At 40.9% G+C, this 21,764-nt stretch overlaps 2 protein-coding genes across 8 annotated transcripts in view; both read left to right on the top strand.

Moving 5' to 3' along the window:
• pcloa (piccolo presynaptic cytomatrix protein a) overlaps positions 1–9,278 on the top strand; it is a 58,638-nt gene extending 49,360 nt beyond the window's left edge. For 5 of the 7 annotated variants that reach the window (XM_058626017.1, XM_058626013.1, XM_058626014.1 and 2 more), the window contains 7 exons: positions 40–288; positions 1,248–1,436; positions 2,329–2,470; positions 3,278–3,339; positions 4,449–4,583; positions 5,668–5,813; positions 6,610–9,278. In XM_058626017.1, coding sequence (XP_058482000.1) covers positions 40–288; positions 1,248–1,436; positions 2,329–2,470; positions 3,278–3,339; positions 4,449–4,583; positions 5,668–5,813; positions 6,610–6,753 — 1,067 coding nt within the window. In that variant the 3' untranslated portion in view covers positions 6,754–9,278. The remainder of the gene's footprint in view (positions 1–39; positions 289–1,247; positions 1,437–2,328; positions 2,471–3,277; positions 3,340–4,448; positions 4,584–5,667; positions 5,814–6,609) is intronic. The other 2 variants (XM_058626016.1, XM_058626018.1) reach the window with 2 other exon arrangements.
• Positions 9,279–17,793: 8,515 nt separating this feature from the next.
• Positions 17,794–21,764, top strand: part of cacna2d1a (calcium channel, voltage-dependent, alpha 2/delta subunit 1a) — an 86,679-nt gene continuing 82,708 nt past the window's right edge. The window contains exon 1 of the mRNA XM_058624205.1: positions 17,794–18,134. Coding sequence (XP_058480188.1) covers positions 18,055–18,134 — 80 coding nt within the window. The 5' untranslated portion in view covers positions 17,794–18,054. The remainder of the gene's footprint in view (positions 18,135–21,764) is intronic.

The raw sequence follows: 21,764 nt of genomic DNA on the forward strand, positions 1-21,764 counted from the left end.
GATTTTTATTTGGTAATCTGGTGAATCTGGTTGTTTTAGACATGCAGGTGCCCACTATCGAGAAATCTCACAGTAGCCCCGGCACAACGAAGCCTTCCCTGTCCGAGGGCCAGAGCCACAGCCACGGACACGGCCAGCACTCGCGCTCGCACGGCGCTTCGCGCTCCGGCAAAAGCGCAGCGCTGCAGCAACACCGCCAGGACGGCGGCACTGGAAGCGGCGGAGGCGCTGCCATAGCGACGGGCGATGCCCCACAGCAGTCACAGCCGCCGCAACGCCTCCAACCAAGTAAAGCAAGACGCAAATAAAGCCTACGCAGCATGGCCTCCTCGCACTCATCTGTTCTACCTTCTGTTGAGTTATTTATTTTCCCTTCCTATAGTTTCCTTTTCTGCTCTTGGTTTCCCTCACTTTTGTTTTTTAACGCCCTCTGGTCCTCTTCCTCGTCGTATTCACGGTGTGTCACTGCCTCCCACTGCTTCTCTTCTGTGTGTACCGTGTAGAGCCAGCACCTTTCATTGAACCCAAAGAGGCATAATGGTTACTGACCATTTAAAAACATGTTTAACCTTATTTTTATTTAAAAAGAGAAGAAATAACATGAAACCAGTTGATGTTAGTATTTTCTGTTTTGAATTGCAATTCAACTACTCAAATTGTTTATTAATAAATGAGGAAAGACCACTTGTTTTTAAAGTTACTATAAGACAGCCATTTAAAATATAAATTTATCATAATATTGTGTAAAAGTTCCAATCCCAACCCACTCCTTTAAATATCATTAACCTCTTTTGGTCTTTTTATTTAATTTAATTTATTTATTTATTTATTTATTTATTTATGTTCAACAAGCAATGAGCAGCTTTCCTGAAGCTCCTCCCCTCCTCCACTAAAATGGCTGTGCATGCAGTTCACACTACCCGCCCCCCACCTCCTTTTTTTGTGTGTGTTTTTGGAATAACCACCGGACCCATAATGCACCTCAGTCGATGCTGCACACGGCGGCGAGAGTGACAAAAAAAAAAAGTGCACCGCACACTGTGGCTGCATGTGAATAAACAGTCAAGCTGGTTGCCATGGTGAAGATAAACTGCTCTCTGAATCTTCATCTTGCTCCTCCTCCTCCTCCTCCCCTCCTTCCATCTTGAACTTTGCTTCCTGGGCGTTGACCTAACCCCCCCCCCCCCCCTCCCCCCACTGACATCTGACCTGCACCTGCTCCTCCTGAAACTAAACACGTCGTCCAGGCCAAAGAGGCCGCATCTCACTGACGCACCAGAGACACAGCGTTGTGGGTGTGCTCACCATTCAGAGAGCCCAGCCCGATTGGCTGCCGGCGCTGCCATCAGCCGCGTCGGCCAATGGGAGCCGTTCAGACGGCAGACACCTGACCCTCAGGAAAGCCGTGTCAGAAGAGAGGCCGCAGAGCACCGGAGGTGAGAGTTAACCCCCCTCCCCCCTCCCCCTCAGAGAGTCTCCTCTCTGTCGTGTGACTGAAGCACAGATGGAGCGAGGGGGAGAGAGAGAGAGAGAGAGAGAAAGTGATTCTACTAACGCACACCTGCAGGAAGAGAGACAGAGGAGTCTTTAAATCTAATATAAAGACAGGAAGACGAGAAGTTGCACTCAACCACGTCACCGGGGGTTTCATGCGGCGAGGCACGTTTCCTTCACGGCCACCAACACAGTTCACTAATGCCAGAAAACAAATAGCGTGACTCACTCTGTGTTACCACGTTATTATTGAACTGGTCTCAGTGAGCTTCCATCGATTTGTGTTGAGCAGCCTGAAAGAAAACCATACAAAACGTGTCGGGCATGGATCCTTTCCTGCACCACATCCACGCATCTCATTCATACTCTTCAAACACCGCCCGATCAAAATGCTGGAAACATAAAATCTTGACATTTTAAACATGTTAACACACATAAAGTTGCTTTAAAATCCGAGTGTGAGATTAGACGATGATATAAATAGTTCATACAGTAAACTAACAAATGCCTCTTGTTTAGTCTGCATTTACATATCTGTGTGTTCTGTTGTTTCTCTGGTTTTATTTGTTCTTTTCATGTGACAGCTTTATATGTGAGCCACTGTTGTCTCTGTCTTTGTCTGAGAGAAAGAATTGAAGTATTGTTTGTCCCTTATGCTTACAGCAAATCCCCAATGTTTGTGTGCTTTTGACACGAATGAGGTTTTAGTTGCTGCAGATATTTACTGTTTGGTTTTCTTACTTCCCCGCACCGGGCAGAGGTGCACTATTTTTCCTTCCCGTCCCTCGACCTTGTCCTTGTCTTAACGCGGTTGCGGTCTGATCCCCCTCACAGCTCGTTCAGGCTACAGATCCGGCGACGTCCCCGTCACCGCGGCCTCGTTGGACAGCGGGCTGAGCGGCAGCGCCTACAGCTTGTTGGACGAAGACGCAGACATGAACGAAGTGGACAGTGCCATCTTCCAGGTGCCCCGATTGTGAGTTCAATGTCGTTATTTTCTTAAAAAAAAAAAAAAAATGAAATGAAATGAAAAATATAAAAATATTGTATTTTATTTATTGAAAATACACTTGTTCTTTGTGCTCCCACGTTTATTCTTTGCGCTCCCTCATTTATTTTTTGCACTCCCTCATTTATTCTTTGCACTCCCTCACTTGTTGTTTGCACTCCCTCATTTATTCTTTGCGCTCCCTCACTTGTTCTTTGCACTCCCTCATTTATTCTTTGCACTCCCTCACTTGTTGTTTGCACTCCCTCATTTATGCACTCCCTCATTTATTCTTTGCGCTCCCTCACTTGTTATTTGCACTCCCTCATTTATTCTTTGCACTCCCTCATTTATTCTTTGCGCTCCCTCATTTATTATTTGCGCTCCCTCCCTTGTTCTTTGCGCTGGATGTAGATACTTACAAAATAATTGTAAGTATCTAACGCTTATAATCCGACAAACTTTAGATGATTAAAATTATTTTGTCAGATGTAGACAGGGAAAACTTGAGAGTTCAAGACAGACAGCCAGTCCAAGCCGGTGACGACTTCCTGTTCCATTGTCACTCCAAAAGCTGGTAGCCAATCAGCAGGCAGCTCCCTAAGGCCCGCCCACAAACAAAAAACCATGGCGCAAAGAACAAGTGTATTTTCTTATTTTTTTATTTTTAAATCGATATTTTTTTGCTTCTCAAGAAGTGAAAAGGCTGACACAAATCGAATTCAATAAATCTGTATCATATTACTGTCGTGTGGTTTAATAATTCCTCTGATGTTTGTTCCTCCCGTCTTTCAGTGGAAAGATTCCCAACGGCACTGACGTTATGAAATCATCAGTGGGACACAGTGACGCTGAAGGTGAGGCACACACGAGCAGTTCAACCTTCTCTCCTCCTCCTTGCAGACACACAACGGAGCTGTTTTTGTGTTTTGTGTAATGTGTTAATATTGCTTTTTACTTTAGTGTTTCATTCATGTTTTCTCTTTTAATATGTCTTTAAAATGTATTTAAACGATCATTCACACCGTGAGCTTTGTTGTTTTTATCAATGCTGTGACTGAAAGTCGGTCTTATATATTAGCAGAATTTATTCATTTGTTAACTTTATTGTGTTTTTAAAATCATTGCAAACATAATAATATTTTTAAAGCTGAAGCAATTACTCGATTAATCGACTATCAACCGATTACTAAATGAATCGTGATCTATTTTGATCGTCGATGAATCGCTTATTTCATGATTAAAACAAGAGTTCTGATTGTTTCAGCTTCTTCAATGTGAATATTTTCTTGAGTTTCATGCTAATTTCCCTCCTTTCTGCCTGTGGTCTTATGACGCATGTAACCATGACTAATGCAGAGGTGTGAAGACCTTGAAGAGTAAAAGACAAACACCTTACTTACACATTCTCACTCTTCACTGCACATTATTTCATCTGCTCACTTGTCTTCATCTGTTCATCACACACACACAGACACACAAAGAGACGTTCATTTTCCAGGCTCTTGTTGACTCAGCTTTCAAAACTGTCATGTCCACTGCGTTGCCAAGGCAACTGCAGGTCAAGCGGCAGTGTTCATAACTTCCCAACATCCTTCTTAGACAAATACAGTAGACAGCTGCTGTGTTTGATATCGCTCGTGCACTCGGTGTCCAGTAGAGGGCAGTCACATACGGTAGATTTGAATTGATGGAGTGAGTATTGCAGTTTTGTGCCAGGGAAACGACTCGACTAGTTTTTGGTTGAACATTAGGTTCCCAGAAAATGACTTTATCACAACCTTCAGAGAACGTTCTCGAAAGGTTCCCGGAATGTTCCCCTAACGTTACTTTTCTCTGACCTTCATACAACCTTTAGCAAACGTTCTCTATTGGTTCCCAGAACGTTCCTCTAACGTCACTGTTCTACAACCTTTATACCTTTAGAAATTTACATATTTGTGTGTGTGTGTGTGCATACTCTTAGGTAAATCTCAGATCATGGGTGAGATAAAGATCGCTCTGAAGAAAGAGGTGAAGACGGAGGGTGAGCACCTGGTCCTTGAGATTCTGCAGTGTCGCAACATCACCTACAAGTTCAAGACTCCAGACCACCTGCCCGGTAATGGACCATATCTTCCCTGTGCACTTAACAACAATAATAACAATAATAATAATAATTCTTTATTTAAGATAATTTCATGTGATATACATCATTCTTAATATTCGACAGCTGGGAAACCCACACAGACACCTGTCATCATCTGACAGGCCATGAAATCTCCGCCAGTTTGTGTTTCCTGGCCAACATTTTCTTTGCAGAGCAACAGAAGGACCATATTCTTATTTAATGTACTTTAAAATGCCAGGTTACAGACACCAGAAACTCACGGATGGCTCACACGTGAGCACTTGAGGTGTATATATATATATATATATATATATATATATATATACCATTAGCGTGCCGATGCATTTCCTGTTTAAACATGACAATTATTTTGTAATGTAAAGTTAATTTAAATGTAAGTTTGTGCAATGTAACACCATTGATTGCAACTCGAGCTGTCTTGTAGGATTGAAAACTGGCAGCACGTTGGGTTTACTGTGGTGCTGCCTAACCCGTGATATCTGTTAACAGCCAGCTTTACATGCAGGACATGTCCATTCAACGCTATAAAGACTGACCAGTGGGTGTTCACGCCGGTGACTTCTTTCTCACGATTTGCCACCCACCTCGCCTCCTCCACACCAACTCCCAAAGCTGCCTGCCTTTGCATTTGCTCCTTTTCCTTTAAACAGTTTATACTGTGTGGCTCATCTGCAGTACACAATCTGCTGCACTGACTCACAGTATTAACACTTCAATGCTAATCTGCCTACATGCATCTGTACCTGTTTGGGAGGATTTAGGATCATGTCAAAATACCCAGTTCTTCAGAGTTTCTGCTCTTTTGTTGCAAAAACCCTGATACTCCACCCACGTTTAATGGTAATAACTTGAACACTTTAGAACAGTATTGTATATAAAAGTGAAACTTTTCTTCATAAATTGTATATTTCTCCTGTTTCCCCTTTCTGGTGTGATTTTTCATTTAGTTTATGACTAATTAGGATATTTAAATGTAGGTTTAAGCCTTATAAATAAAAGAATGTGGGTGAAATAAAACCAAACATGACATATGATGTGTGTTGTGTGTCCACAGATCTGTATGTGAAGCTCTACGTGGTGAATATCGCCACCCAGAAAAGAATCATCAAGAAAAAGACCAGAGTGTGTCGACACGACCGCGAACCGTCCTTCAACGAGACCTTCCGCTTCTGTATGAACCCCACTGGACACGCTCTTCAGGTGATCCTGACACAAACATACACACAGTGCACACACTGACCGCTTACAGTATTTGAATCGTATGGACAATATAGAATCGTAGTATTAGCTGAAAATATCCCTTTCTGATTCACTTAAAATGTACGTTAAACAAGTTAAATATTTCATAATCTACAGACACAACATATCCTGAATGAGCTTTTTTTTTGTTGGAAAAAAAATGTAGAAAAAATACTCAGCATTCCCAACTAAAAATTAAACAAGCAGGAAAACAATAGTTGAAAATCCTGAATTAGCATTCCTTATTAATAAAAAGCTAAATGAAAGACAACAGATGGAATTGCTGACTCAGCATTCCCAACTAAAACAAATAAGCTAGCAGGAAAGCAATAGTTGCTGAATCAGCATTCCCAACTAATAAAGAAGAAAACTGAAAACAATAGTTGAAAATGCTGAGTCAACGTTCCTAATTCATAGAAAATGGAATTCAACAGTTGGAATTGCTGACTCAGCATTCCCAACTAATAATGAAGCTAGCAGGAAAACGATAGTTGAAAACGCTGAATCAGCTTTGCCAACTAATGAAGACAATTAAAAACAATAGTTGAAAATGCTGAATTATGAAGCATTCATTAAAAAAATAAAAATAAAAAAAAATAAAAATGGAAATGGAATACAACAGTTGGGCTTGCTGACTCAGCATTCCCAACTAAAAATGAATAAAACAGGGACGCATAAACCCAAGTTAAAGTGATTCAACAAACAAACAAATACGTCTTCACTCAAACTAAAACGTATTATTTCGCTGTCGACTCAGCTGTTCCTGGTTTCCAACGGTGGCAAGTTCATGAAGAAGACGCTGATCGGTGAAGCCTATGTTTGGCTGGACAAGGTGGACCTTCGTAAGCGAGTGGTGAGCTGGCACAAGCTGCTCGCCAGCACCGCCCAGATCCATTCGTAGACGACGACGACGACGACGAAGAAGAAGACGTTGAACATTTGTGGTGAAGGCTGCGTGAAGTTCACGCCGGAGCAGAAAAATGTGTCTTTATTCAAATCTTTGTTTCAGGCATTGAGCAGCTTTTGAAGGTGAAAACAAAACGACACAAACAGAGAGCTGTGGTGGTGGTGATGGTGATGATGATACAGATGATACAGAGTTCATGAGTTCACAGGACATGAACACATGACGTTTACAGTGAACGGACGTCAGAGCGCGACGAGCGGGGCGAGGCGTTCAGAGGTTACGTGCGGAATCAACCAGGTATTAACACACTTTTTAATCCACACACACACACACACACACACACACACGGTTATTTACACCTTTTTGCACATCATCGTCGTCATCATCGCTCGCGCAGCAGATTAATTATTTACTTGGAAAACAAGTTTTAATTTTGATTTTCTCATTGCTTTATTATGACCTGCAGAGTTTTATTCGTTTATTGGAGAATGAAATATTTAAAAAAAAAAAAAAAAAAAAGACCTCTTATTTATTTTTATATTACGATATTAGTACAGAGTTCTATCAGTTGTCTTATCCTGGATTATTTAAAAACAATGCTGGCATAGTATATTTAAAAAAAAAAACATACACTGACTACCATTCCAGTGCAAGAGGGAAACAGAGAGCATGTTTTAACCCCCCTTTGTTTTGTTTTGACCATAAATTCTATCAAATTATTGTCTCTACGTATTGTGCGCATGACTCTGTGTGTTTGGAATGCAGTGCACAAAGTGTCCTAGCTGGAAATGAACTATAACACACGTGTATATAGATATAGATATAGATAGATATCTTTATCAATGACAATCCAGTCTTACCGATTACGTGACATAGAGGATTTTATTTATTCACGCCCCCTAGATTGTAAAACACTTATTTATTTATTGATTGATTTATGAGATCTAAAAAGCACATGATCATGTCTTTTATTGTTCGTCCGGAGCGGTCGACTCAGTGTTGCACGCGTTTCTCGTTGTATTTTTTGCACTTTTTTTGTCCTTGCCTAGAATGTACAGTATGAGCGTCGTTGTCGTCATCGTCCTGCTACAAAAATAAAGAAATAAATACATTTCAAGGTGATGAATTAGAGAGTTATACAGTTAAAAAAAACAAAAAACAAAACCCTCTTTGGTGTTTTTTATGTCCAAAAATTTACAAAATCCTTCCCGAGTGTTGAGCAGCGGGAAACATCTGCGTCAGTAAACTCTCTCAAACTAAATTGGGTGATTTCTATGCAACGCATGAAGACGGAAACTGCGTCCGTGAGACACTCTGGGGAGAGACGAGGACGTACTGTAACGTATGTATTGACTTTCCTTTTGCACTGGCGTGTAAACGGTTTTTATTTATTTATTCATGTATGTATTTATTTATTAATTGTGTCGCCCATGAGAGACTATTTCACATGTTTAAAAAAAAATATATATATATATTATATTTGTTTACAGTACACATCAGGTTTTTTTGGTTTCTATAACACAATGTAGTGCTTGTTTACAAAGTTTAGAGGGCCTAAAAACTCAGAGAACCGACACTTAGCAACGAAACTACCAAAATAAAACACTGTAATCATGGGACGTTGCACCCGAAATAATAGTAGGTTTGAGGTCAGTATGTGTTATTTTCCTTTCTCTCTCTCTTTTTCATTTTTTATATCCACGCCAAGTTCACGCATGTCACCTTTTTGACACTTAAGTGAGTAAGAAACACTTAACTTTAAGAATCTCACACACACACACACACACACACACTTACACATACAGACACACCATCTCTCTATTTCAAACCTTGTAAATACATAACTTTTTATACCGGGGGGTTCGGGGAGCAATAGGTCTTTTAGCAGACGATTTAAAAATAAAATTAAAAAAAAAGAGGCGTGTGATCATAGAAGTAACCGGACGTTGTATTTCTCTGGATTGTTGTACAGTGGATAGACTGAGAAACGGCCGTACGTCTGTCTCTAGGGACCCACTTTAACCCAACCCTTTACACCAAACACTAAAGGTTTACCAGAGTCTTAACGACACACACACACACACACACACACACACACACAGCTCTTATCTTAACAGCTCAAGTAGTTGCAGGAGAATTTAAATGTGCTCACACTGGATGTTGCATGTTTCGTCGGTGGTTCATACTATTTTTGTGTCCAGATATTACTAAAGATTAAGAAAAAAAGAAAAACAACAACAACAGAGAGAGAGAGAGATAGAACAAAAATGTTACAGAGGGAAGGAAAAACATATTTAAATTATCCATGATGTATGCTGACTGTACAAAGATTATTGCTTGTAAAACCTGGTCTGGTTTTTCCACTTGTAAGTAAACTTGGGGGGGGGAAAAAGGACAAAAAAAAAATCTAATGTCATGGTTTCGTGATTGTATACAGGAGGTATTGATAAATTATGCAAATTGTGCTGTAAAAATGGCTGTTGCCCCATGTCTAAATATTAAATATCAGTACAAATGAAGCGTTGTTGTGTGTTACCATTATATCTACGTATATGTATATATATATATATGTATGTGTATATGTATATATATATGTATATATGTGTGTGTATATATATATATATATATATGTATATGTCTAAGGCAGCTGAAACCCAGCAGAGAGGAGGAGCCATGGCAGGACAAACCCCTATGTGGCATGTTCCATCGTCAAGTGGCCCAGGAGCAAGCCCTAAGCACCAGATCAGTCAAGGCTGGGGTCTACCACACCAGGCAGGAACCAAGGTGTAGAACTGTGCTAAGTTGCCCCTGAGGTAGTTCAGCACATCACAGCAGGGTGTGAAAGATGCTGGCTGGGAAGGTCGTACAGGAAGTGGGGCTGGAATAGTGTAGAGGAACATCTGCGCCGCGTTTGGACTGGAGGTCCCAGGATCGAGATGGAAGACGCCTGCAGAGGTGGTAGAGAACGACCGGCTATGGGACTTCCAGATCCAGACAGACCAAACTGGTGATGGCTACTAAACCAACCGGACGTAGAGGTCGTCGAGATCATCAAGGAGGAGGAACATGAGAAGCTGGAGAAATACCAAGGGCTGAGAGAAGAGCTAGTAGATCCGAATTATAGTAGACAGTTATACCAGTGCTGCTCTACCACCTTGTAACCACAAGATGGTGCCATGTGCATCTCATTTTAAGATGAACAGCAGTAACAGCCACTGTACTGAAGCTTTAGAATGCTGGGTGGTGACATTCATCTGGTCTTGGTTCGGTACCTCAAACTTAAAATTACCTGAGGGCCAGTGAACATCTACTCTGGTCAGGAAGGGAATAGACCAAGAGTTTGGGGAAATAACTAACCGTTTAATGATCAGAAATTAGAATAATGTCTTGATAATGTAAAGTAAAGTAAGGTAAAGTCAAGTAAAAATCCTTGTTTTGTCATTTCAAAATAAAATGTGTCCCTAGACCCCTGCTGTGAGGCAACAGTGCCATAATCCAGTACCTTGGACTGGCCACATGACCTCTCATAGGCTGATATAGGGGTTCTGGTATTGTTTTCATTTGAGATTGATTTGAGTTTTCTCATGAACGTCTGTGTTTATTCACAAAGAACCAAAATGAGGTTGAGAGCTGGTTCTTCAGAGATTGAACATTGTCAGACGATTAATTTGAAACGGTTACATTGTTGAGTCGGGATCTCTTTATACTGTCAGGAGTGGAGATTGTGATGCCTCCTTTCATCAGGGCCAATCAGTCGGAGATGAACCGCGCCAGATCCAAGACGAGCCGCGGAATTTGCAGATATTACAGCGGCTGTGTTGCGTGATGTCGTCATCCCCTCTGCACGTCACTGAGGTCAGTGAACCGGCTCCCATGAGACACACACACACACACACACAAAAAAAGGCTTTTGAAAGACAAAATAAAGAAGCTGGAGGGGATTGGCTGCTTTTGTGATCAGTCCTCATATTTGCAAATGTGTGAAGTTATAATAAGTTACTCATGCAGAGCAGCATGTGCTTGTGGCCACGCATGGAAACAAATGAGTTGTTTCTCTGAGACTGGAGCTGGAGGCTTTCAAGGCCGGACATGTGTTGTTTGTTTGCTGGATTGGCCATGTGCTCATTGTGTTTTTGTGACAGATGATAACCAGCAGGCCTTAAAATATAATGATTAATGTTAACGGTTTTAGATTTGAAGTGTATTTGGGTGCACATCATAGGGTTTTTCTTTGACAATCCGTTCTCTGTTCATGCTTTAGTGAGGAGAGGTTTGATCCAAGGGAACAGTGGAAACACTTGACAACACTTAATTAGCTACAGCAACATGCTAATTGGGAATCACAATGCGGGGAAAAAGGGTGATTTAAGGGACTGTTTGTTGTTCAGAAACTGCTCCTCTACTGGGATCACATGGCCTTACAACAGGGGCCTTAAACTCAAAATGACCTGGGGGGCCAGTGAACTTCTAGTCTGGTCAGGAGGGGCCGGGTCCAGTGAAAAAAGGCCAACAATCACGGTTCAGTGGTTAGAAATTTAAATGACACCTTGATAATCCATCATGACGTTGCAGTTACAAACATTGAGCATGACACTGCACACCATTTCAAAGTAAAAGTCTTTGTTTTGATATATACAGTAGTTAATTTATGACGGGAAATGAATCTGTAAAAACACTAAATCAAAATATACATGTAGTCAATTGTAATCAAAACTCTAGACCTATATATATCTATATATATATATATATATATATATATATATATAGTTTAAGGCCCCTGTTGTATATATATATATATATATATATATATATATATAATCAAATGTTGAATTTAATCATTTAAAAAAATAAGTGTAGGGCCGCATGTGGCCCATGGGTCACGAGTTGAGACCCCTGGTAATGCCAGCACTTACATAATCTTACCAGCAGGGGGAGTGAAAACCCCATTTCACAGAGATGGCCAGTGGTCCCTCTCTGCTGAGGATTTCTTTCTTTCATTTCCAATAAATAAAGCATTTCTTTGTCTTCGGTTCACATTTATGACAACATAGAAGCGACGGTGAGATGAAGTACACAGGACATTAGCTGTCCTACTTTGTCCTGCGACGGCTGCTGCGTGGTTTTTATTTTTAAATTTTTTAAACCCAGCTCTCTGGTGACATTTCACATTTAACATGTTTCACTTAATATTTCAGTGGAGGAAGATACAACATTAAAAAAATACAAAGCTCTCTGAAAACAAACCTAAACCATTCTTTTTGATGATGGGATGTCGTCGCCATAGTGATGCTCGGAGTTTTCATCTGCACTTTTAAAAGGAGACTCTTAGGTGGTGTTGCTGCCTCGAGCTATGTTTTCAAAACTGACACTTGAGTGTATTCAGACATTCAGATTCATGTTGTGCTCAATTATTCATGAAAATGAAAGTACTTTTGAAACCCTGAGTGTAGTTAAATAGCTGCAGCTTCTTTTTTTTAACCTTTCGACTGTACAGTAAAGAAGATATTTTAGTATTTTAACAACATGGTCATGGTGGTGGTGTTCACACTGGTTCCTCGTGGTGAAACCGGCCCTGCATGGTCACCAGTACACATGCTTCTCAGTGAGAACTCACACTTTGATGAAAGGATGCCACATCCTGCTCCGTCTACATTACGCACGCTTTGTCTCCTGCCTCTCCTTTCATAATATTCCCCGTTCTCTTTCATATTCACCCTCTCCCGTCCCTCCACGCGTGTCTCTCCCTCTCCGTTTTCATCTCGCGCTCTCCTGGCGGAGCCCCCTCAGATCCTTCACTTCTAAAGATGTTTGTTCCCTTTCTTTTGGCTTCAAAGACGTGGCCTGCATCAGAAATACCGCGCTGTCGCCCCGCGTCTGTGATTCACTGTGAGGCTGATCAAAAACGAACGAGGGAAGGACGAGGATCCGGCAAAGCCGTGCGAGGTGCCGCCGCCGCCACTGCCGCCGGGTGTATCAGCATGTAAAAGGTCAGACGGGGGGTCACACATCAATGTGGCTGCATCACGCACTTAACACTGTGTCAGCATTATCTTAACTACTGTAGCTACACATCCTAATCTAGTCAAAGCAGTGTTAAATACTGTAATTCTTAAAGCTTTTTTTCTGGTGTTATTAATCTGCCTTTGTTTGGTCTTTGGCAACAAAGAGGATTATTTGCTTCGTCTGGCCTGTCTGATCATTTTTAGTCCTATGGACACAGATGGGGAAATGTTGTCACTAATCACTGACTTTATTGTCAGTGTCTTGATATTAGATGAAGCAAAAAGCCAGGCAGGAACATAAATGTCTGGAGGACGCCAAGGGACAGTAAGCTGTAGATCGACACATCTAATAATATAATATATATAATATAATAACTTACTGCTATTCGTATGGTGGAATTAAAAGCCATATTTTGAGTTGTGTCACCACCACTGAGATATAAAATACTGAAAATCAAGAGTATTTTCTAAGTAAGAATATAGAATGGGACAGCTAAGACCCTTCGTACCCAATCACCTCAAATGGCCCCTGAAACTGACTCTCTGTCAGTGGATGCTGGTTTCCTCTTTAGGCCCTCCTTTGCTCGGCCATAACCTCTCCTGCCAGAATAGCTTCCACTTATAGTAATGTGATCAGTCAGTGCACAGAGGGGACAGAGGCTGTCCCGTCCCAAGTGAGACATTAGATCGCACGCACTCGCCGTCGCTCATCTTTCACGGAGTCGACAAGATGCAACCGTGGCTACCAGAACCAAAGAGCCCAATGTTGTTGTGGGAAACACAGTATGACGTGTCGGTGCTGATGAAGACCACTCAAAGACAAAAATGAGGAAGGTTCAGTGTGACATTTACGTTAGTTATTGCTGGCAGAAATTGAATATACTACTTAAAAAACAATTTATTTTTCACTTCCTTATCATCAGGACTATCATTCACAACTACAATATACAATCCACTTCTCACAGCTGGTTAGCTTAGCTTAACGAAATGGACTGAAAACCGATGCCAATACACCAACCGACCATCTGACTTTATTTATTGAGTTTGTACAAACACTGAATTATAAAAACAAGGTTTCTCTTTACAGGAAGTAATGTTCCAAGTGTTTAATTTCACATGTTAGCATGCTACAGGGAGGCAGGTAGGTACACTTTGTTGGACCTTTCACCAGCTAAGTTAGCACTGAGCTTTATATTGACGTGTGTCCTCTTTGTCCTTGTGTTTTTAGAGTTTGTTCTTGGTTAATGTGACTGTGGCTTTCATACGTATCATGGAGAGGCGAGTTGTTCCAGACTCCTGGTAAGAATAGTTCTCAAAACTTGTGTCTGTACCTTGGCCTTGGCCTTTTTTCTACCAGCTAAGCTAGCACTTAGCTTCATATTCAAATGTCTATCTTTGTCCTTGTGTTTTTAGAGTTTGTTCTTGCCTAACGTGATGGCTTTCACATGTATCATGAAGAGGAGAGTCGTTCCAGACTTATTAGCAAGAATATTTCTCAAAACTTGTGTCAGTAACTTTGAAATAAGCTCACGATAATCTTCCACCGTCTCCTAAAATGGTGTTTTCCATTTACCACCATGTTTTGTCTCCTCTCAATTAAAAAATGTTGGACAAAGTATGAATCTGTGCTGGCTTATGTTAGCATAAAACACATGTCCAGTTACGTTTGCCAGGAAGACTGTGTGTGTGTGTGTGGGGGGAGAGAGACGCCAATTAAAACAGGACTTTTTTTTTTTTGCCAGTGAAATTCTCTTGCCTAGAAGAATGAATAAGTGATTACAGTATAATGTAAGTTTAATGCAAGCTTTTTTTTTGCATTCATGTAGTTGAATGAATTTTTTATTTTAGTGAGCACTCAGCAGTTTATAAAATTAATGACTATGTTCTCACAAGATACAGAGATATGTGAGGTGTTTTAACGTTTCAGGCTGCGGTCGGACTTGAGAGATTGTGTCATGGACAGCCTTCATATTTTCTCAGCAGTGAGAGCAGCAGTTTTTTTAAATCCCAAATATAATCAGAAATTCAAGAGTATTTTTATTTGACTAGAAATGGCCATGGGAGCATTCTTTATTTAAATATTACACCTTATTTTTGGGTTACAGCTTGAAAAATTATGTTTTTTTGCAAAGTAATCAACACTATTTTTTTTTTTTACGGTATTGTCCGGCGATACAAATCAAAAGTGTGAAAGTATGTGTTTGTGAAATTGTTCATTGATTTTTATTGTATAAGCACTGATGTTTGAGTATAATTATCTCTCCTGTTTTGCCCTCTCTGCACTGCTCGCAGCATGAAGCCGCACACTTGAGATGTGCACTCACTGGTGAGGAAAACAACAGCCTTGTGGCTCCATTTGTGAGGAGTTGGCGTGGAGACAGTGAAAGCCGTTGCTAGGCGACAGCAGATGGGCAATTCCATGTGCAGGTGGGTGGGGTCGGGGAGCTGGTTACAGAGGCTACACCTGCTGCCTGCCAGGCACACACACACACACACACATTCCTAATTCACTGGGAAACAACCTTTATATCAGTGCGCTCTGTCGCTCCCTGTTACACACAGACTTGAACTCGGCTCTTTTGCTGCTCTTTCCTGAACACATGACCTGAAAACAGCTGAACCTCAGTGGTTTACCGGTAAAAACAAAAGTGCAGTGAACCGCAGAATAGAGATCAAACCTAAAATGCCAGTGAAAACATTTATCTTTCGGCGCTTGAAGCCAGTTGTGTTATTTATTTCGGCCTCGCTGATTTTTATTTTTATTTTCAAAAACCTTAATTTAAGGCAAAAATTACAACTTAAGCGTGACAGAGCAGAGTCACATGCGGCAAATTTCACATTATGCACTGCCAACTGATTTACTATTGTGAAGAAAATGCTGATTATTGCAGCTTTGTAGTTAGTATAATTGTTTATGGAAATTGGATGCGTTTAGTCAAAGTGCATTTCACTTGTCAAAACTAATTTAATCCCTGTGTAAAAAGAGAGTGTCGCATTTGCTCACATGATTCACAAACACAAGCAAGTCCTTGTGTTTTTAGAGTTTGTATTTGCCTAATGTGATGGCTTTCACACGTGTCATCGAGAGGAGAGTCGTTCCAGACTCTTAGTGAGAATATTTTTTTAAAACTTGTGTCTGTACCTTACCCTTTACCCGCTTTTTTCATCAGCTATGCTAGCACTTAGCTTCATATTTGAATGCTGCCTCTTCACTTTTGCTGTGTAAATACACTTCAAAAAAAGCTTCCTGATGAGCAGCTTTTCCGTGGGCTGAAACCTGAGTTAGAGGACCAGGGAAGGACTATTTGCACAATAAATCTCTTCTTTGTGTGACACACCTGCTACCGCTCTCTGTCTGCACATGTCTGTATATGTGTATATATATATATATATACACATATACAGACATGTGAAAATGAGTACAAAAGTGAGGACCTCTGAGGAAATTAGACAAAGATTAGTTTTGTATGTCACAAGGGACTTTTGAGAGAAACTCATTAGAAAGGACACTTTATTCTGGTGTTTACTTTGCTGATGATTGTCCCCCCGCAAAGCAAATGTCACTTTCTATTCTGTTCTTTTTTTCTTTTTCTTTTTTTATCACAGCCCTCGTGGCAAAAGAATGTATTATTGCATGTGTGCATAAGTACACACAATGAGGGGGAACCTTTAATAAACGGGGACTGACTGGGATTGTGGTGATTCACAGAATCTGACGGAGACAGCAGTCACTCGAGGGGGTCTGCAAAAAGAAAATCTTGTGTCCTTATGTGCACATGTCAGATGTTCTACCTGGTTTGTGGTGGATTCTGGACCTAAACTCTAACATCTTCAAACTCAGATTGAACTATTCCAATCATCAGGTGCCAAAAACTTGAAATTTTTACTTCCGTGTTTCCATTTTAAAAGAGAAGATAAAACAGTTGTTTTGTGGTGATCTTCAGCTGAGGAGAGTCCTGCTGACCATTAATCAGAATGGAAACTAGAAGGTGGCATTCCCTGGTGTTTAGAGGTACAGTACTGAGAAAGTGTGAGTGTGTGTGTGTGTGTGTCAAGTGTCCAGTGCTTGATGAAGGCGTGAGATCCATGTGTGATTGCTGCAGTTTGTGGTGATTAGAGAGGATGCCCGGAAACATGTGTGAGCCAGGAAGACAAACGCCAGAAAGCACACTGTAAAAAAAAAAAAGAAACCCTACAACAGTAAAAAAAAACAGTAACATACACTTGAATGTAATTTTTGTGCTTTTTCTCAGATTAAATGTATTGAATACATGACATAACACCACAGTATGTGTACTCAAAAAAAACAACCCCTGGCTAAAAATGGCCCAATTTACTTTTTTTTTTTTGGTTATTTGTGGCGGAATCAAATAGTGTCAGACTCGGCTATGAGTTATTATAACCCTGGAGATTTAGGGTTAGTATGACCACTTTTTTGGGGTGATGCTACCAAAGAATTCTGGGTTATTAATGGAAATGACTTTTAAAAAGTTGCAAATAAGTGTTGCTTTTTGTATAATTATCTGTCCACCTGTTAACACATTGAATTCTACGGAATTAGGGCAACATGTAGAACAAAAAAATAAATTGCATGAAAAACAGCATGACTTCTGAGGGAAATAAAGTCAGATTTCTGACTTTAAGATCAGAATTCTGTCTTTTTCTTTAATCTCAGAATTCATACTTTAATCTCAGAATTCTTGACTTAAATCTCAGAATTCTAACTTTAATCTCAGAATTCTACTTTAATCTAATGTTCATGACTTTTTTGCTCACGCTGTTAAATTGCTATTATCATTATTATTATTATTGTTATTATTATTATTGTTGTTGTTATTACACGTGGCCCTAATACTCTTCCCTAGATTTTGTTTTGCCTTATTTTCCCGACATTTTTTGCAGTGTACGGAGTGGCACCGCTCCTCCGCCGGCCGAGCTGAAGATCTAACTGCGCCCACCCCCTTTTTTCTGCTTTTATTTTTTTGACACACACGCGATAGATCTGCTTAAAAAGCCCTATCACAGTTTCACACTTTCTCACACACACGCGCACACACAGCTGAACCAAAAAAAGCACACTCCTCAACTCCACACACACACACACACACACACACACACCAGATAAGATTTGTTTCCAAACGCGCACCGATGGCGGTGTGAGGCGTTTGGATGAGAAGTGCGCACGGACGACGCGGTGGAATTGTGGATTTGTCTTCATGTTGTTGTTGTTTTTTTATACATATCATTTTTCTGTCTCTTCTCCGCGTGGATTGCGGTCGAAAGTGAAATAAATATGGATCACTCCGTCTGTCTACTTTTGCTCCTGGCAACAGTGTCGTCCGTGTACGCGGGGCAATTCCCAACAGCGCAGACGTGAGTACAGCTTCAAAAACAGCCTGTTGGCTGTGGAAACTCTAACAGTACACAGACTATAATAATAGTAAAGTAAAAACATTCCTATGTCTTTCTACTTGGTACATGATCAAACTCTTGGAGCGTTTTGTTTTCACTCCTTGTCAAGTCATGATGTTTGCATTTTTGCTTATGGGCACAACTTCTCCTTGCAATATAAGATATTTAAAGCCACTGGCCATGTGTTGCCAGTCTTGCAGCAGAGTGGTATGTGGCTTTCTGTCACATGAATCATCTCTGGAGGAATCTTGAGGTCTCAATGTGGTCCTGAAACATTTTTAAAACACCACAGTTTGGGCTTTTTTCCCCCTCATTTGTATGAATGCATAATGATTTGGCTGATGTGATGTTGTAGCCTGACAACATTTCTGTCAAGTTTAACGCAGGATAATAATGTGTTTCTTTCGATGCTGCAGACCTTGTGAGAAACTCTTGGGAAATAACTTGTGTTTATGAGTCTCAGACATACATTTTTGAATGATTTTAATCCTGAGAAAGCACAGACTGGACGATCCAGTCAAGACGCGGGACCACACACTTTGAATTATTTCAGGGGAGGAGATTACAGCGATTTTGGATCTTGCTGGTGGACTGTTGTCAGTTAACACTGCTGTGTTTGCGATGTTTTGTGCTGAGAACGCAGAATCCAGTTACGGTTCTAAAACGAAAGTACGCAAAATCCGTAATATCGTAAATATCGAACATGTTTCCGATTTAAAATTGGGAAGACTCTGATGTTAAAATCGCGTCTTTTAATCCCCTCACATTACAGGATAATTTGGCCAGATAATCTGTTCAAATCAGCCTAGAATTGGACATACCCACGATTGTCGGAAGGACCAGATCGGGACAGAAATCAGGCCATGGTTTCAGAGTAGGTGCAGAGTTCATACATCTTATCTGAGGTTAAATTCAAGTACTTTTCAAGAACTTTCAGGCCCGGTCCACACGTAGGTTGCAACCAATAATTCTTATCCCATCTTTGTCCTCAAAAAAGTGGTGATACAGCCGCAGTTGTCTCATTGTCCAGTCAGAAGACAGGTTCTTGTTCTTGTAGGCAAACAGGACAACAAGACAAATTTGAGCTGTTCCTCAACATCCCACTGGAATACTTAGCTAATGAGACACACAAGAACATATGTCCTGCTCGTCCAAGGAAACAAACAAACCTGCAACATTTCCACGTTGCTTTCTATGCTGTTTGTTTTCTTTCATTTCCAAAGGTCTCTGCCCACGATAACATAAGGAGAATGATAACAGAAGGACAGGAAGACGTACAGTCTGTCTGCTGTCTGGAAGTAAGCTTTCAGAGCTCAGAGAGTGTGGCCCGGGCCAAGCAGCTTTCATTTGACGACTTAATTCAATTTCTCTATCTACAAAGCACACTACTACTCAGTCAGATGGATAATTCTTGTGTTTCAAAGTCAAGCGTCCAAAAAAATCCAAGCACCATTCAAGGTCTTAAAAAAGCCCCTGCTTAGTACCTGTCTCGTCACAGTAGTTTTGGTTTAAAGTATGTCACAAAATGTTATACTGGATGAATTTCCGAGAAGCAGGAGCGTAGTTTGGGTTTGTCTCTGTTATTCATTCACCTCCATTTACAACATGAAGTCATGTAAGCTCACACAGTCACAGCGTTTGAAGTAGTGAAGATACCGGCAGCACGGAGAGGGGGATTTCTTCTCAAAATCTGACACCCACAGCTTCTATATTTATAACATTAATAGGCATACACTATGTCCACATGAATGCAGTGTGACCAAAATGTGTGCGGGCCTGTTTCGGTGCCATGATGCCACACCTCGCATTCATCAACAGGTCCATAGATGTTCCAGATGGTTCTAGCAGAGGCGGGGACTATATTGTGTGTGGTTTTTTTTTGGGTTGTGAATGCAGCTCAATCCCCAGCAGACGCGGTGATGGCACTCAGACTAATGGCCGCGTACAATGATGTCAGACTAGCAGAGTGGGCCCTGCTCGCTCACTCCCTATATTTCATGGGCACTAAGTGGATTGATCTGTGGCTTGAGTACAATGATATTCACACAGGCCGGCGCGCGAGATACAGACTTACATTCACCCGACTGTGGAACTGAACTAGCAGGAAAAAAAAAACCCTGATAGATAAAACAAATCAGCCAGGGCTGCGACCAATTAATCGATTATCACTCGATGACTTGATCGCCAGATATTGACAAAATTCTTTGAATTCAGCTTCAGCTTCACTCTTGTAAAATTGATATTTATGCAGTGCATTTTTTCAAATTGGCATGACAATAATCCTTAGTTGGAGCCATGTTCCTGGAGTTCTTTGTTTGAATATAGAAAAAAGACGACGCTTATCTTCGTCATCTTTCAGCTCAGAGTTCTGCCAAACCCTGAACAAATTGTTGTTGTTGTTGTTGTTTTCACAGTCTTTTATGTACGGCCTGTCTCACTGTTGAGGAGACAATTTAGTGACGACGTTCTTGTTGATTTCCTGAGTGAAGCTGAGAAAGTGGCATGTTTTTCACAAGGTTGGAGCAACTTTACTTTTCTCCTTTCCCTCATCCACTCGTCTCCTGTCTTTAATCACACTCTAAAAAGTTAGATGACTTTATTATTGTGTTAATCAGTTTAAAGTTGTAATAACTGTTGGCATTCGCCATCACCTTCTCTCTCCATCTTGTTAGTTCACCGTCTATCGCCCCCCCCTCCCCCCCATTTGCCTTCCTTCATCCCTATATCTCCCCTCTTCTCTCCTCTCCTCTTGTCTTTTCCTCATTGCCTGAAGGCAGATGATTAACATCATCGAATCTGAAGTCTGATGTCACAGACTGTGCCCTTGAGATTCCGGCGCCAGTGAACACACTGAGAGATCATGGGAGATAAAAAAAAATAAAAAAGAGAAAAGAAATTCGGCCTTGTTGATCCTGTTTCTCTACTTAATATTTATGTCCCCACATGCCGTGCTTGCGTTGTGCTGAATCTCAGCCGTCCCGACTCCCAAGATTTGATCATGTGCTTCCCCACGCCTTTTCGCCTTAGTCACCAACAGACATATTTTGTCTCCATCCTTTTTTTCCCCCATAGTTTCTGTCGCCCTATGCTCCGTCTCTCCCACTCTCATTTGCTGTGTGTGTGCGTGTTTTTTTTTTTTTTAAAGGGCTAAATAGATTTCATGCTTAACCAGTTCAAGAGCCGCGCTTCTTGTGTTTGCACCGATCATTGGGCAATAATGAGGAGGCACTTCATTCAAACAGAGAACAACATGGGGCGGCGCTGGGCGAGGTCAGTTTATTTGTCAGAAATGAACCTTTGATCATATTCAAATTGGAATCATAATCTGAAAAAATGCAGTAAGTAAATTGCAAAGGCTGCCATTTTGGTTCTGTAAAAAAAAAGAAACAATTTGTATCTTTAAATTTGGATCCTTGGTAATGCTCCGCCAAGATTTAAATCATTTACATAGAGAATATATGAAGGAATTGCACTCATACCCGGCGTGACACAAATGTAACTCTTCCACTATTTTTAGAAACACTGAACCTACTCGATTATTTTTTCACCTGTCGATAGCAGTCAGACATCGGAGAGATTGAAAGTGTGTCT

Source organism: Solea solea, chromosome 3 (genome assembly GCF_958295425.1).
Source record: "Solea solea chromosome 3, fSolSol10.1, whole genome shotgun sequence".
In the NCBI taxonomy this organism is placed as follows: Eukaryota; Metazoa; Chordata; class Actinopteri; order Pleuronectiformes; family Soleidae; genus Solea; species Solea solea.